This window comes from Mastigoproctus giganteus, chromosome 8, assembly GCF_048544385.1.
Source record: "Mastigoproctus giganteus isolate SK-2022 chromosome 8, ASM4854438v1, whole genome shotgun sequence".
Classification (NCBI taxonomy): Eukaryota; Metazoa; Arthropoda; class Arachnida; order Uropygi; family Thelyphonidae; genus Mastigoproctus; species Mastigoproctus giganteus.
The window spans coordinates 224,950,079-224,964,160 of record NC_143582.1 but is presented as its reverse complement, the minus strand read 5'-3'; the positions used below and the strand labels follow the sequence as shown (position 1 = coordinate 224,964,160).

Genomic DNA, 14,082 nt, shown 5'->3' with positions numbered 1-14,082 from the left:
TAAATCATCCTTCAAGATGCTTAATTTCTGTCTCAAAGAAATATGAATTTTTAATTATGAAAGTTATTTTGGTATTTAACATGTGTCTATTATAAATGTGTAAAACATTCCATTTCATTCTGAACTTATTCGGCTTTTATTTTATTTTTTAATTTTAAAAATTCACTTTGACCAAAGGTCAGAGTGAATAACCTGTTGCTCTCCCCTAAACTTTTTAATCATACCCACCAGCTATGATTAAGAAATTTAGGGAAGAATAACACTAGCTCTCCAGGTGCCAACTACTCAGCATTCTGATGGGCACCTGCCTATGAGAGCTTGAGGTGTAGGATAAATGCCATCGAAGAAATTAATATCAGGGGCCCATCAAGCTGTCAGCTGCCCAGCTCAATGGCAGAGCTCATGCCTGTGCATCAGGCAACACAAAGGCAATCTTCAAACCAGAATGCGCTGGTCCCACAAGAACTAGTTATTGTTGGTGACTCTATTGTCAGGTTGATGGGGAATATACTATGCAAGAAGGATAGGTGGAACAGGACTGGGGTATGACTGCCAGGGGTAAACGTTGATGATGTTGTAGAGCAGATATTATCTTTTAAGGGCACAAAAGGTGATATTGTTGTACATGTTGGAACTAATGACATTAAGAGTAAGAGATCTGCAGATTTACTCAACAAGTACAGGTCAATGTTGAAAAAAAGTCGCAAGTTAGGGTTGAATGTGAAAGTGTCTGCAATTCTGCCCAGACACGATAGGAGGGAGTATATGATGAGAGCTTTGTCAATCAATTCGGCCCTGGAGAGATTGTGCAAGGCTCAAGGGGTAGAATTTTTTTCAGCCTAGTCTGTGCTTGTTGACAGGAGAGACTGCTTCTACAGGGATGGGGTACACTTAAATAGAAGAGGTACAAGAATATTTGCTGGAGCTATCAAGGCAGTGTTAGGTGGGTCGGAAAACTGCTAGCTTGGGGCGATACACAAACTAAATGATTAACATTGGCCACAGGCAGAGGCAAAAGTGATTCTTGCACTGCTTCTATTAGAATGAGAAGAAGCCTGGAAAGCAAGGCAATGGAGATTTTCTACTCTTAGTTACCCTAACACAGCCCATGTACACCAATGCTAGGAGTATAGTTAATAAATTTGATGAGCTTAAAGTGGTAGTCAAGCTAGTCTGTAATCAGGTCACAAAGGAGGTTAGGCAGGTGAAAGGCAGATTACGAGAAATCCTTGGCAAAAGATGCTAAGAAAAACAGCAAGGATTTCTTTACTTATATAAACTCTAGAAGGAAGGGGATGAATCTGATTGGTCCACTTGACATCGATGGTTCGACTGTTGATGATCCTGCTCAGATAGCAAACAAACTGAATGAGTATTTTGCATCTACATTCACACATGAGGAATTATTAAGGTTTGAAAATGGCAGAAGGTTATCAAATTGTAGCAGGATACTTAATGATCTTGTAATAACTGAAAGCAAAGTGGAGGAGAAATTGTTGAAGTTAAACATAAGAAAAGCACCTGGGGTGGATGGGATCTATCCAGTTATATTAAAGGAGGCGGCAAAGGAACTAAGCAAACCCTTAGCCATAATTATGAGAGCATCCTTGGATTCAGGGGAGGTCCCCACGAACTGGAGATGTGCAAATGTATCCCCAATTCACAAAGGGGGATCGAAGGGTGACATGAGTAATTACAGACCAGTTAGTTTAACTTCTTTTCCGGGTAAAATAATGGAGTCACTGGTTAAAGATGCATTGCAGGATCATCTAGACAAGACTGCAGCAATAATTCAGACACAGCATGGGTTTGTTAAGGGAAAGCCTTGTCTGACAAATTTGATAGGATATTATGATGTGGTTACAAAGGAACTGGATGCAAAAAATAATTTTGATATTATATATTTGGATTTCAGGAAAGCTTTTGACACTGTTGCGCATGGAAGACTATTGTACAAATTGGAGCAGAATGGTATTAAGGGTAAGTTGCTACAATGGATAAAAGGATGGTTAAGTGGGAGAAGACAGAGGGTGGTAATCAATGGGTGCTGCTCTTCGTGGACTAATGTTATTAGTGGAGTCCCACAGGGTTTAGTGTTAGGTCCACTGTTGTTTTGTACATTTATCAATGATATTGATGAAGGTATATCAGGCTTAATGTCGAAGTTTGCAGATGATACAAAGGTTGGCAGGGTTGTTAATGACAGTGATGGCAGTGTGCTACTGCAACAGGATCTAGATAATTTGGGCAGATGGGCTAAGCAGTGGCAACTGAAGTTTAACCTTGACAAATGCAAAGTACTGCATATGGGTAGAAGTAACCCCAGAGAAATGTATCAACTGTGTGGTACTACACTTAAGGTGGTAGAAAATGAAAAAGACCTGGGAGTAATTGTGCAGTCAGATATGAAGTTTTCTTAACAATGCAGACAGGCTGCCAGGGCAGGTCATGGGGTTTTGTCAATGATATATAGGAATTTTGCTAGCAGGGAAAAGGAGGTGATTGTCCCTCTGTATAAGGTAATGGTCGGGCCACGCCTTGAGTACTGCGTACATGTCTGGAGGCCTCATTTTAGGAAGGATATAGATTTACTTGAGCGTGTACAGAGAAGGGCAACAAGATTGGTGAGGGCAGTGAAGGAATCCTCTTACCAAGGGAGGCTTAAGTTATGCAAATTGCAGTGGCTGGAGACTAGGCACCTGCACGGTGATCTGATTGAGGTGTATAAGGTCTTGAATGGGTTGAGCACGCTGAATTCTGATGGGATCCTTCCACTTGTTCAGATTACGAACCTAAGGGGGCATAAAGTCAAATTAAGAAAGGACAGATGTAGAATAGATGTGCGGAAATTCGCCTTTAGCCAGCGGGTGGTTAATTGCTGGAACAAACTTCCATCTGTCGCTGTGGAAGTTGACAGGTAAAATAAATTTAAGGAGGAACTGGACAGGCATTTGGAGGGAATGGTGTGATTATTTTTTTATTTTATTTTTTTTATTTTTGGCTGATGCTGTATAAGCTCGTACAGTTGCTTTCTTGCATCACATGCCACTACTACTACTACATCAAAGGCAGATATTGTTGGGATATCAGAGATGTGGTGTCACACAGACATAAGCAGTGCAGAATTGGAATTTGGAGAGTAAAATGCATACAGAAAGGATAGACAGGACAGGAAGGGAGGAGGGGTTATGCTGTTAGTTAAGAAACACATAAAATCTAAGGAAGTGCATCCAATTGATCTTAGTGGACAATGCAATGTTGAGTCTGTTTGGTGTGACATAAGCACTGGGAAAGGAAAAATGAGAGTAGATGTGTATTATAGGCATAATGAGCAAATGTGCAGAGAAATAGAGTGGGCCAGTAAATCAGAATGTCTTATAATGGGGGATTTTAAATTTCCACATATTAACTGGAACTTGTGTGTGTTGGTCACTCAAACACTAGCAAGGCTTTTGTGGATTTATTGGATGACTGTTTTCTAAAGCAGCAAGTTCGAGAGGCAACTAGAGGGAGTAATACTCTTGATCTGATTATCAGTAGTGATTATTCATGCATTAAGAATTTGCAGATAAAGAACCACTGGATGACAGTGATCACAATGTACTGATGTGGGAATTACTTAAAAATATAACTACCATCAAGGCAAAAGGGAAGGACTTTTTCTTTCGTAAAGGTGACTACAGGGGTCTCAGACAGTTTTTAAATTCTGTGCAGTGGAATCAATTGATGATGTTACCAATGTTGAATTCTAAATGGGAAGCCTTCAGGGACTTAATTTTGGAGGCTACTAGGCTTTTCATTCCAACTAAAAATACTGTTCAAAGGTTTAGGCCTAAATGGATGTCAGATGAATTAATGAGGCTCGAGGCAGAAAATAAAAACGTAAGGGATGCATATAAAGTATCAGGTGACACAGAAGCCTATGGCAGGTATCAAGTCCAAAGTAAATTAGGCAGGCGAAGGCAGATTATGAGAAATCTTTGGCAAAGGATGCAAAGAAAAACACCAAAGAGTTCTTTACTTATGTAAACTTTAGAAGGAAAGGGATGAATCAGATTGGACCACAACGTAGATGGGTTGACTTTTGATGGTCATTCTCAGGTAGCTGATAAACTGAATGAGTATTTTGCATCTACACTCAAACATGAGGAGTTATTCAATGAGGGGAGTGCCAGACGTTTATCATATTGTAACAGGGAGGTAAGTGATTTTGTAATAAGTGAGAGCAAAGTGGAGGAGAAATTGTTGAAGTTAAACATAAAAAAGGCACCTGGGGTGGACAGGATCTAGCCTGTTATATTAAAGGAGGCAGCAAAGGAAGTAAGCAAACCATTAGCCATAATTATGAGAGCTTCCTTGGACTCAGGGGAGGTCCCCATGGACTGGAGGTGTGCAAATGTATCACCAATTCACAAAGGGGGTTCAAAAGGTGACACAGGTAACTATAGACCTGTTAGTTTAACTTGTGTTCCGGGGAAAATAATGGAATCACTGATTAAAGAAGCATTGCAGGATCATCTAGACAAGACTGCAGTAATAGTTAAGATCCAGCATGGGTTTGTTAAAGGGAGATCTTGTCTGAACAATTTGATTGGATAATATGATGTGGTCACAAAGGAACTGAATGCCAAAAATACTTTTGATATCATATACTTGTATTTCAGGAAAGCTTTTGATACTGTTGCACATGGAAGACTGCTGTACAAATTGGAGAGGTATGGCATTACGGATAAGTTGGTACAATGGATAAAGGGATGGTTGAGTGGGAGATGACAGAGAGTGGTAACCAATGGATACTGCTCTTCGTGGACAAATGTTATTAGTAGAGTTCCCCAGGGTTTGGTATTGGGCTCATTGTTGTTATGTATATTTATCAATGAAATTGATGAAGGTATATCAGGTTTATTGTCCAAGTTTGTAGATGATCTACTCGCAGACGAGGCTACTAGTGACGGTCGTGTTCCAAGCCGCTAAGTGGATTTTTCTTATTTATTGATTTGAAATTATTGTTTTTCTAAAACTTTTGATTTAAATTTAGTAGTATAACATTATTTTGTGATTTTTTGATTAATTTGGTGTATTTATTCTTTACTCGGCCTTGTAAAAGTATCGGTAAGGGTTTCCACGTGTTCGTAACTACCGCTACCGTTATTAACTTTCCCGCCATTGTGATACCGTACTAGATATACCGTAGGTTATATACCATACTAGATAGCGTTAGTTGAACTTCGTTAGCAGTTAAATTGTACGTTTAAATAAATACATATAACGACTTAGATTACAAACGTAATATAATTAATAACATAACATAATTAATTAATAAATTAATAGAATCATGACTCAGACCAGAGCAGCAAAGCAAAAGGCTCAAGCTAATGGAAGTGCTGTGGCTCAGAGCAGAACTGAGGGGGGCAGTTGTCCTCTGACTCACAGCCTTATAAAATGCACTGTTTGCTTGATGTTTGCAGAGCAATCGGGTACGGGACATGATACTGCCAAGGGGGATGTCTTTGTGTGTGCGCGATGCAAGGAGTGTATCGATATCAGGCAACAACTCTGCGTTCTTTTGGGCCTATATGAGAGCTTGAAGGACAGGGTGGATGCCCTCGAAGAAACTAAATTGAGGAGCCCATCAAGCTCTCAGCTGCCCACGTCAACGCCAGAGCTTGCACTTGGGCATCGCGTGACACAGAGACAACCCCCAAGGCAGAATGCACTGGTCCCGAAGGAACTAGTAGTTGTTGGTGACTCTATTGTCAGGGAAACGGGGAACATGCTTTGTAAAAAAGATAGGTGGAACAGGACCAGGGTATGTCTGCCAGGGGCAAAGGTTGATGACGTTGTAGAGCGAATATCATCTTTTAAGGGCACAAAAGGTGATATAGTTGTACACGTTGGCACTAATAATATTAAGAGTAGGAGACCGGCAGAATTACTTAACAAGTACAGGTCACTGTTGAACAAAAGCCGAGAATTAGGGTTGAATTTGAAAGTGTCTGCAATTCTGCCCAGACACGATAGGAGGGAGTATATGATGAGAGCCTTGTCGATCAATTCGGCCCTGGAAAGATTGTGCAAGGCTCAAGGGGTAGAATTTTTTTCAGCCTGGACTGTACTTGTTAACAGGAGAGATTGCTTCTACAGGGATGGGATACACTTAAATAGAAAGGGTGCAAGAATATTTGCTGATGCTATCGAGGCAGTGTTAGGTGGGTCGGAAAACTGCTAGCTTGGGGGGAGACAAAGACCAATAGATTGACAGTAGCCACTGGCAGAGGTGAAAGAGATTCTTGCACTGCTTCTATTAGAATGAGCAGAAGCCTGAAAAACAAGATGCATGGTATTTCAGAGACTGCTGGGAGCCATTGTGGTACAAGTAAACACATGGGTTGTGTTAGGGTAGCTAAGAATAGAAACAGGTGCAGGTATACTTGCGTGTACACCAATGCTAGGAGTTTAGTAAATAAATTTGATGAATTTGAGGTATTGCTCAAAACATCGAAGGCAGATATTGTTGGGATATCAGAGACGTGGTGTCACACAGATATAAGGGATGCGGAACTGCAATTTGGGGAGTACAACGTCTACAGAAAGGATAGACAGGATAGGAAGGGGGGAGGAGTTATGCTATTAGTTAAGAAACACATAAAAACCAAGGAAGTGAAGCCAGTCGACATCGCTGGACAGTGCAGTGTGGAGTCAGTTTGGTGTGACATAAACATTGGGAGATCAAAATTGAGAGTAGGAGTGTGCTATAGGCCTAATGACTCTGATGAGTATAATAAGGAACTGTACAGGGAAATAGAGTGGGCCAGTAAATCAGAGTGTCTTATAATGGGAGATTTTAATTTCCCAGATATTGACTGGAATTTGGGGGCTGGATACTCACACACTAGCAGGGCTTTTGTGGATTTATTGAATGTTTGTTTTCTACATCAGCATGTTCGGGAGGCAACTAGAGGGAGTAATACTCTTGATTTGATTATCAGCAGTGATTCTTCGTGCATTAAGAATCTGCAGATAAATGAACCACTAGGTGGCAGTGATCACAGTGTGCTGAAGTGGGATTTACTCAAAGAGGTAACTACCATTAGGGGTAAAGGGAAGGGTTATTGCTTCCGTAAAGGCGACTACGATGGACTGAGACAGTATTTAAATTCTATACAGTGGGACCAACTGATGATGTTACCAACAGCAAATTCAAAATGGGAAGCATTCAAAGAACTTATCTTGGAAGCTACTAGGCTTTACATACCAACTAAGAAATATTGTTCAAGGTTTAGGCCAAAATGGATGTCAGATGAACTAATGAGGCATATGGCAGAGAAGAAAAATGCATGGGATACTTACAAATTAACACATGACACAGAAGCCTATGATAGATACAAGTTGATATGCAACCAAGTTACAAAGGAGGTTAGGCAGGCGAAGGCAGATTACGAGAAATCCTTGGCAAGGGATGCAAAGAAAAACAGCAAAGAGTTCTTTACTTATGTAAACTCTAGAAGGAAAGGGATGAATCAGATTGGTCCACTTGATATTGATGGGTCAAGTGTTGATGATCCTGCTCAGGTGGCTAACAAACTAAATGAATATTTTGCATCGACATTCACACATGAGGAGTTATTCAGCGAGGGGAATGCCAGAGGTGTATTCAACTCTAGCAATAAGTTACAGAATCTTGAAATAACTGGGAGTAAAGTGGAGGAGAAACTGTTGAAGATAAACACAAGAAAGGCACCCGGGGTGGATGGGATCTATCCAGTTATATTAAAGGAGGCAGCAAAGGAAGTAAGCAAACCCTTAGCCATAATTATGAGAGCTTCCTTGTACTCAGGGGAGGTACCCATAGACTGGAAATGTGCAAATGTGACCCCAATTCACAAAGGAGGATCAAAGGCTGACACAAGTAATTATAGACCTGTGAGCTTGACTTCTGTTCCAGGAAAATTAATGGAGGCACTGGTTAAAGAAGCACTGCAGGATCATTTAGACAAGATTTCAGTTATAGCTCAGACACAGCATGGTTTTGTTAAGGGGAAGTCTTGCCTGACCAACTTGATTGAATACTATGATGCAGTCACAAAAGAACTGGATGCAGGGAATAACTTTGATATTATATACTTGGATCTTAGAAAGGCTTTTGATACTGTTGCACATGGAAGACTGCTACACAAATTGGAGCAGTGTGACATTGGAGGCAAATTGCTGCTATGGATAAAGGGGTGGTTGAGGGGGAGAAGACAGAGAGTGGTAATCAATGGACACTGCTCATCGTGGACTGATGTTATTAGTGGAGTCCCTCAGGGCTCAGTGTTGGGTCCATTATTGTTTTCTGTATTTATAAATGATATTGATGATGGTATATCAAGCTTAATGTCCAAGTTTGCAGACGATACAAAGGTTGGCAGGGTTGTCAAGGACACTACTGACACTATGCTGCTGCAACAGGATCTGGAAAGGTTGAGCAGATGGGCTGAGAGGTGGCAAATGAAGTTTAACATTGACAAATGTAAAGTACTACACATGGGAAACAGCAACCCCAGAGCAACGTATCAACTCTGTGGTATAACACTGACAGTGGTAGCGAATGAAAGGGACTTGGGGGTGGTTGTGCAGGCAGATATGAAGTTCTCTGAGCAGTGCAGACGGGCTGCAAGAGTAGCTCATGGAGTATTGTCAATGATATACAGGAATTTTTCCAGCAGGGATAAGGAGGTGATTATTCCATTGTATAAGGCGATGGTCAGGCCACACCTAGAGTACTGTATACAGGTCTGGAGGCCTCATTTCAAGAAGGATGTAGAGCTGCTGGAACGAGTACAGAGAAGGGCAACAAGATTAGTGAATGGAACAAAGGGGGTGCTCTTACGAAGAAAGGCTTAAGTTTTGCAAATTACAGTGTCTGGAGACTAGGCACCAGCGAGGTGATCTGATAGAGGTGTATAAAGCCTTGAATGGTTTAAGCATGCTCAATGCTGATGGGATTCTTCCTCTAGCTCAGAATAATCACCTGAGAGGGCATAAATTCAAATTGAGGAAAGACAGATGTAGGATAGACGTGCGGAAATTTGCCTTTAGCCAGCGAGTGGTTGGTTGGTGGAACAGACTTCCATCCCTTGTGGTGGAGGTTGATAGCCTAAATAAGTTTAAGGCTCAGCTGGACAGGTATTTTGAACGAACAGAGGGGTGAAAGTGGAAGTGGTTTTTTTTTTTTTTTTTTTTTTTTTTGGCTGATGCTGCATAAGCTTGCTTTCTTGCATCAAATGCCTCTACTAATGCTAATGCTAATGCTAATATACAGGAATTTTTCCAGCAGGGATAAGGAGGTGATTATTCCATTGTATAAGGCGATGGTCAGGCCACACCTAGAGTACTGTATACAGGTCTGGAGGCCTCATTTCAAGAAGGATGTAGAGCTGCTGGAACGAGTACAGAGAAGGGCAACAAGATTAGTGAATGGAACAAAGGGGTGCTCTTACGAAGAAAGGCTTAAGTTTTGCAAATTACAGTGTCTGGAGACTAGGCACCAGCGAGGTGATCTGATAGAGGTGTATAAAGCCTTGAATGGTTTAAGCATGCTCAATGCTGATGGGATTCTTCCTCTAGCTCAGAATAATCACCTGAGAGGGCATAAATTCAAATTGAGGAAAGACAGGTGTAGGATAGACGTGCGGAAATTTGCCTTTAGCCAGCGGGTGGTTGGTTGGTGGAACAGACTTCCATCCCTTGTGGTGGAGGTTGATAGCCTAAATAAGTTTAAGGCTCAGCTGGACAGGTATTTTGAACGAACAGAGGGGTGAAGTGGAAGTGGTTTTTTTTTTTTTTTTTTTGGCTGATGCTGCATAAGCTTGCTTTCTTGCATCAAATGCCTCTACTAATGCTAATGATATAAAGGTTGGCAGGGTTTTTAACTACAGTAAAGACAGTATTCTACTCCAACTGGATCTAGATAAGTTGGGCAAATGGGCTGAGAAGTGGCAATCAAGTTTAACATTGACAAATGCAAAGTACTGTATATGGGTAGCAATAACCAAAGAGAAGCGTACCAACTGTGTTGTATACACTCAGTGAAGTGTAAAGTAGTAGGTGGTAGATGACTTTCATCATCCGGTGAAATACCACCACTTTGCTTATTGGAGGCTTGAAGTGGTGAAACCCATGTTTAGTCTCTAGAGCAAATTTTACGGCATCCCCCCCCCCATACTTCTCCTTCAACCCATGCTTTTTTAACCCAAGCACGGTACTAAGTACTGTAGGTTCTAATACCTCTCGTGTTTGGGGTTCACATAAAAAAAAAAAAAAAGTGAAAAAGACCTGGGGGTAATTGTGCATTCAAATATGAAGTTCGCTGAGCAGTGCAGACTGGCTGCCATGGCAAGTCATGGAGTCTTGTCAATGATATATAGGAATTTTGTTAGCAGGGACAGGGAGGTGATTATCCCATTATACAATGGTTAGGCCATACCTAGAGTACTGTGTACAGGTGTGGAGACCTCATTTTAGAAAGGATGTAGAGTTGCTAGAACAAGTACAAAGAAGGGCAACAAGATTGGTGAGGGGGAACAAAGGGATGCTCTTATCAAGAAAGGCTTAAAATCTGCAAATTGCAGTACCTGGAGAGTAGATACCTGTGAGGTGATCTGATTGAGGGGTATAAGGCCTTGAATGGGATGAGCAAGCTGAATGCTGATGGAATTCTTCCTCTTGCTCAGATTAAGAACCTGAGGGGGCATAGATTCAAATTGAGGAAAGACAGTTGTAGAATAGATGAGGAAATTTGCCTTTAGCCAGCAGGTAGTTGATTGGTGGAGCAGACTTCCATCTTTTGTTGTGGAAGTTGATAGCCTAAATAAAGTTAAGGCTGAGCTGGACTGGCATTTGGAACGAATGAAGAGTTTTTTTTTTTTTTTTTTTTTTGACTGATGCTGCATAATCTTGCTTTCTTGCATCGTATGCCTCTACCAATGCTAATTTACAGTAGTCTTTTTGATGACTTTTATTGCTCATTGTCATTAGAGTTTTTTCCATCTTTTTTCACAAAGAAGGGAAACTACAGCCTTTCCATTAAACTCAATTTATTTATATATAATTATGAATTCCATCTGTGAATTTGTGCTTAATTTTGTTCTTTGTCTTTGGCAAACTAATTAACCATCAGGTATTTGCATCTACATTGTATAAAATATGTGGAACATTAACATGCAAAATGATATGTTACACATCACAGTTTATTTTTCTTTCTGTTAGATGTGTCATAACATTCATCTGTCAATATTCTGTATCTGTAATTACTCCCATATCTATCAGTATCTCTATCAACTTTTCCAATTTACTCTGTCACAGTTTTTTGCCAAATCCACAAAAGAAAAGTTTTTATTCACCTCTATATTTCTTTCAATTAAAATTCTCATTATTACTATTGCATTCCTCTCCCTTTCTGGAAACAGTTTTTTTTTTTTTTTTCTGTCTTGTCATTTCCTCCATTCTTTCCTGCAATCTTTTGTTCATTATCCTCAACGTCATCTTCTTTCATGCATTGTTAAACTAATGCTTCTGAAATCTTTAAAATTTGAGTGCATGTCGAACACTACATTTAATTTAAGCAAATTACTTGTATGTTTTATTTTTAATCATTTTGTTTAGTTGAAAGGCCTGTAATATTAATGATCTTAATTATGTAGTGTCTGATAAGAAATACAAGTCTTTTAATTCAATAATATTTGTTATAATAAGTCTTTCTCTCTCTCTCTCTCTCTCTCTCTCTCTGCTTCTCTATTTAAAATTTTTATCTTTATGGTTTCATGCTTTTTGTCATGTTTAAGCAGTTCTGTCAAGTTTTTCTTAGCTAGTGCTCTTAGGCGCCTCCATAGCCGGGTGGGCAGGAGCAGCAGTGCATAGCACACGCTTCTTGATTAGACTGGGGTTCAATAACAAACAACAAAACAAGCTAGTGCTCTTGTCAAAAATAGATAGTTATTACAACTTACTGCAATAAAAATTAAATATGTCTTACCATTGCATATTTGTATCATAGACTTAACAAATCTGTAAAAGCTATTATCGGAATTAATTCTTTTTTTTTTATTTGTTTTGTTAGATTTCTACAGTTGAAAGTATAGATAAAACACAGGCTATCAATCCAAGGCACAAAGAAGGTAACAATTGTTTTTTTTTTTTTTTTTTTTAATGTAGGGTATGTCAAAATTATGTATTAGCAATTTAAATAGTCATATTTTTTTAGACAGAATGACCATTTTGACGAAGCTATAATAAACCAACTTTTTAATAAGTTTTCCTTATGTTATAGATTGGAGACTCATTGAGTATGGAGAAAATAATTAACTAATATTAACCAATATTCAAAGAAAGGAAGTGCATTCTGAAATGGTACTGTATGAAGTTTAGCCTGTATGAAACCTTGAGTACTATATACAGGTCTGGAGATGGATTTAGGAATGATATTGATCTGCTGGAAAGGGTACAGAGAAGAGCAACCAGACTGGTGAAGGGCACAAAAGGGTGCTCTTACCTTGAAAGGCTTTAGTTCTACAAATTGCAGCATTTGGAGACTAGATAACTTTTTTTTTTTTTTTTTTTTGATTTGGTAGTTGTTGGCGCATCGGCTTCTGTGGCCATATTGCACCTCCAAAGGTTTTTGCAGTACAGTGATCCAAGCCCGAGGCGGGAATCGAACCCGCGACCTTTGGGTTGCCGGGCAGGTACTTTACCCACTCGGCTAGCCCGGTCGGCACTAGATAACTGTTGCGAGGTCTGATTGAGGTGTTTAAGGCCTTGACTGAATTGAGTAAGCTGAATGTTAATGGTATTCTTCCACTTGCTGAGACTACACACATGAGGAGGCGTAAATTCAAGTTGAGGAAGGATGGTTGCAGGATAGATGTGCAGGAGTTTGCATTCAGCCAGCTGGTGGTTGATTGTTGGAACATGCTTCCATCTTTTGTTGTGGAAGTGAATGGGTTGAATAAATTCATGGAAGAGCTAGACGAATTCTTGGAGAATATGGTTGGGTGAACTGTGTAGGGTTGTTTTTTTTTGCTGATACTATATAAACTTTCTTTCTTGCATCATTTGTGGGTTCGTCACTCACACACTAGCAAGACTTTTGTGAATTTATTGGGTGTTTATTTTCTACATCAGCATGTTCAGGAGGCAACTAGAGGGAGTAATACTCTTGATCTGATTATCAGTAGTGAGTCTTCATGCATTAAGAATCTGCAGATAAAGAAACCACTAGGTGGCAGTGATCACAGTGTGCTGAATTTACTCAGAGGTAACTGCCATCAGGGGTAAAGGGAAGGGTTTTTGCTTTCATAAAGGTGACTACGATGGTCTGAGACAGTATTTAAATTCTATACAGTGGGACCAGCAAATTTTAAATGGGAAGCATTCAAAGAACTTATCTTGGAAGCTACAAGGCTTTACATACCAACTAAGAAATATTGTTCAAGGTTTAGGCCTAAATAGATTTCAGATGAACTAATGAGACATGGCAGAGAAGAAAAATGCATGGGATACATATAAATTAACATGTGACACAGAAGCCTATGATAGATATAAGCTGATCTGTAACCAAGTTACAAAGGAGCTTAGGCAGGTGAAGGCAGATTACGAGAAATCTTTGGCAAAGGATGCAAAGAGTTCTTTACTTATGTAAACTCTAGAAGGAAGGGGGATGAATCAGATTGGTCCACTTGATATCAATGGTTTAATTGTTGATGATTCTGTTCAGGTAGCTAACAAACTAAATGAATATTTTGCATTGACATTCACACATGAGGAGTTATTCAGGGAGGGGAATGTCAGAGGTGTATTCAACTCTGGCAGTAAGCTAGATAATCTTGTAATAACTGAGAGTAAAGTGGAGGAGAAATTGTTGAAGATAAACACAAGAAAGGCACCTGGGGTGGATGGGATCTATCCAGTTATATTAAAGGAGGCAGCAAAGGAAGTAAGCAAACCCTTAGCCATAATTATGAGAGCTTCCTTGAACTCAGGGGAGGTACCCATGTAATGGAGATGTGCAAATGTGACTCCAATTCACAAAGGAGGATCAAAGGC

General features: G+C 39.9%; 1 protein-coding gene across 1 annotated transcript in view; it reads left to right on the top strand.

The window, feature by feature from the left end:
* LOC150082373 (meiosis inhibitor protein 1-like) overlaps positions 1-14,082 on the top strand; it is a 183,615-nt gene that overhangs the window by 43,884 nt on the left and 125,649 nt on the right. Inside the window, exon 5 of the mRNA XM_090380496.1 lies at positions 12,101-12,158. Within this exon, the coding sequence (XP_090236622.1) occupies positions 12,101-12,158 (58 nt within the window). The remainder of the gene's footprint in view (positions 1-12,100; positions 12,159-14,082) is intronic.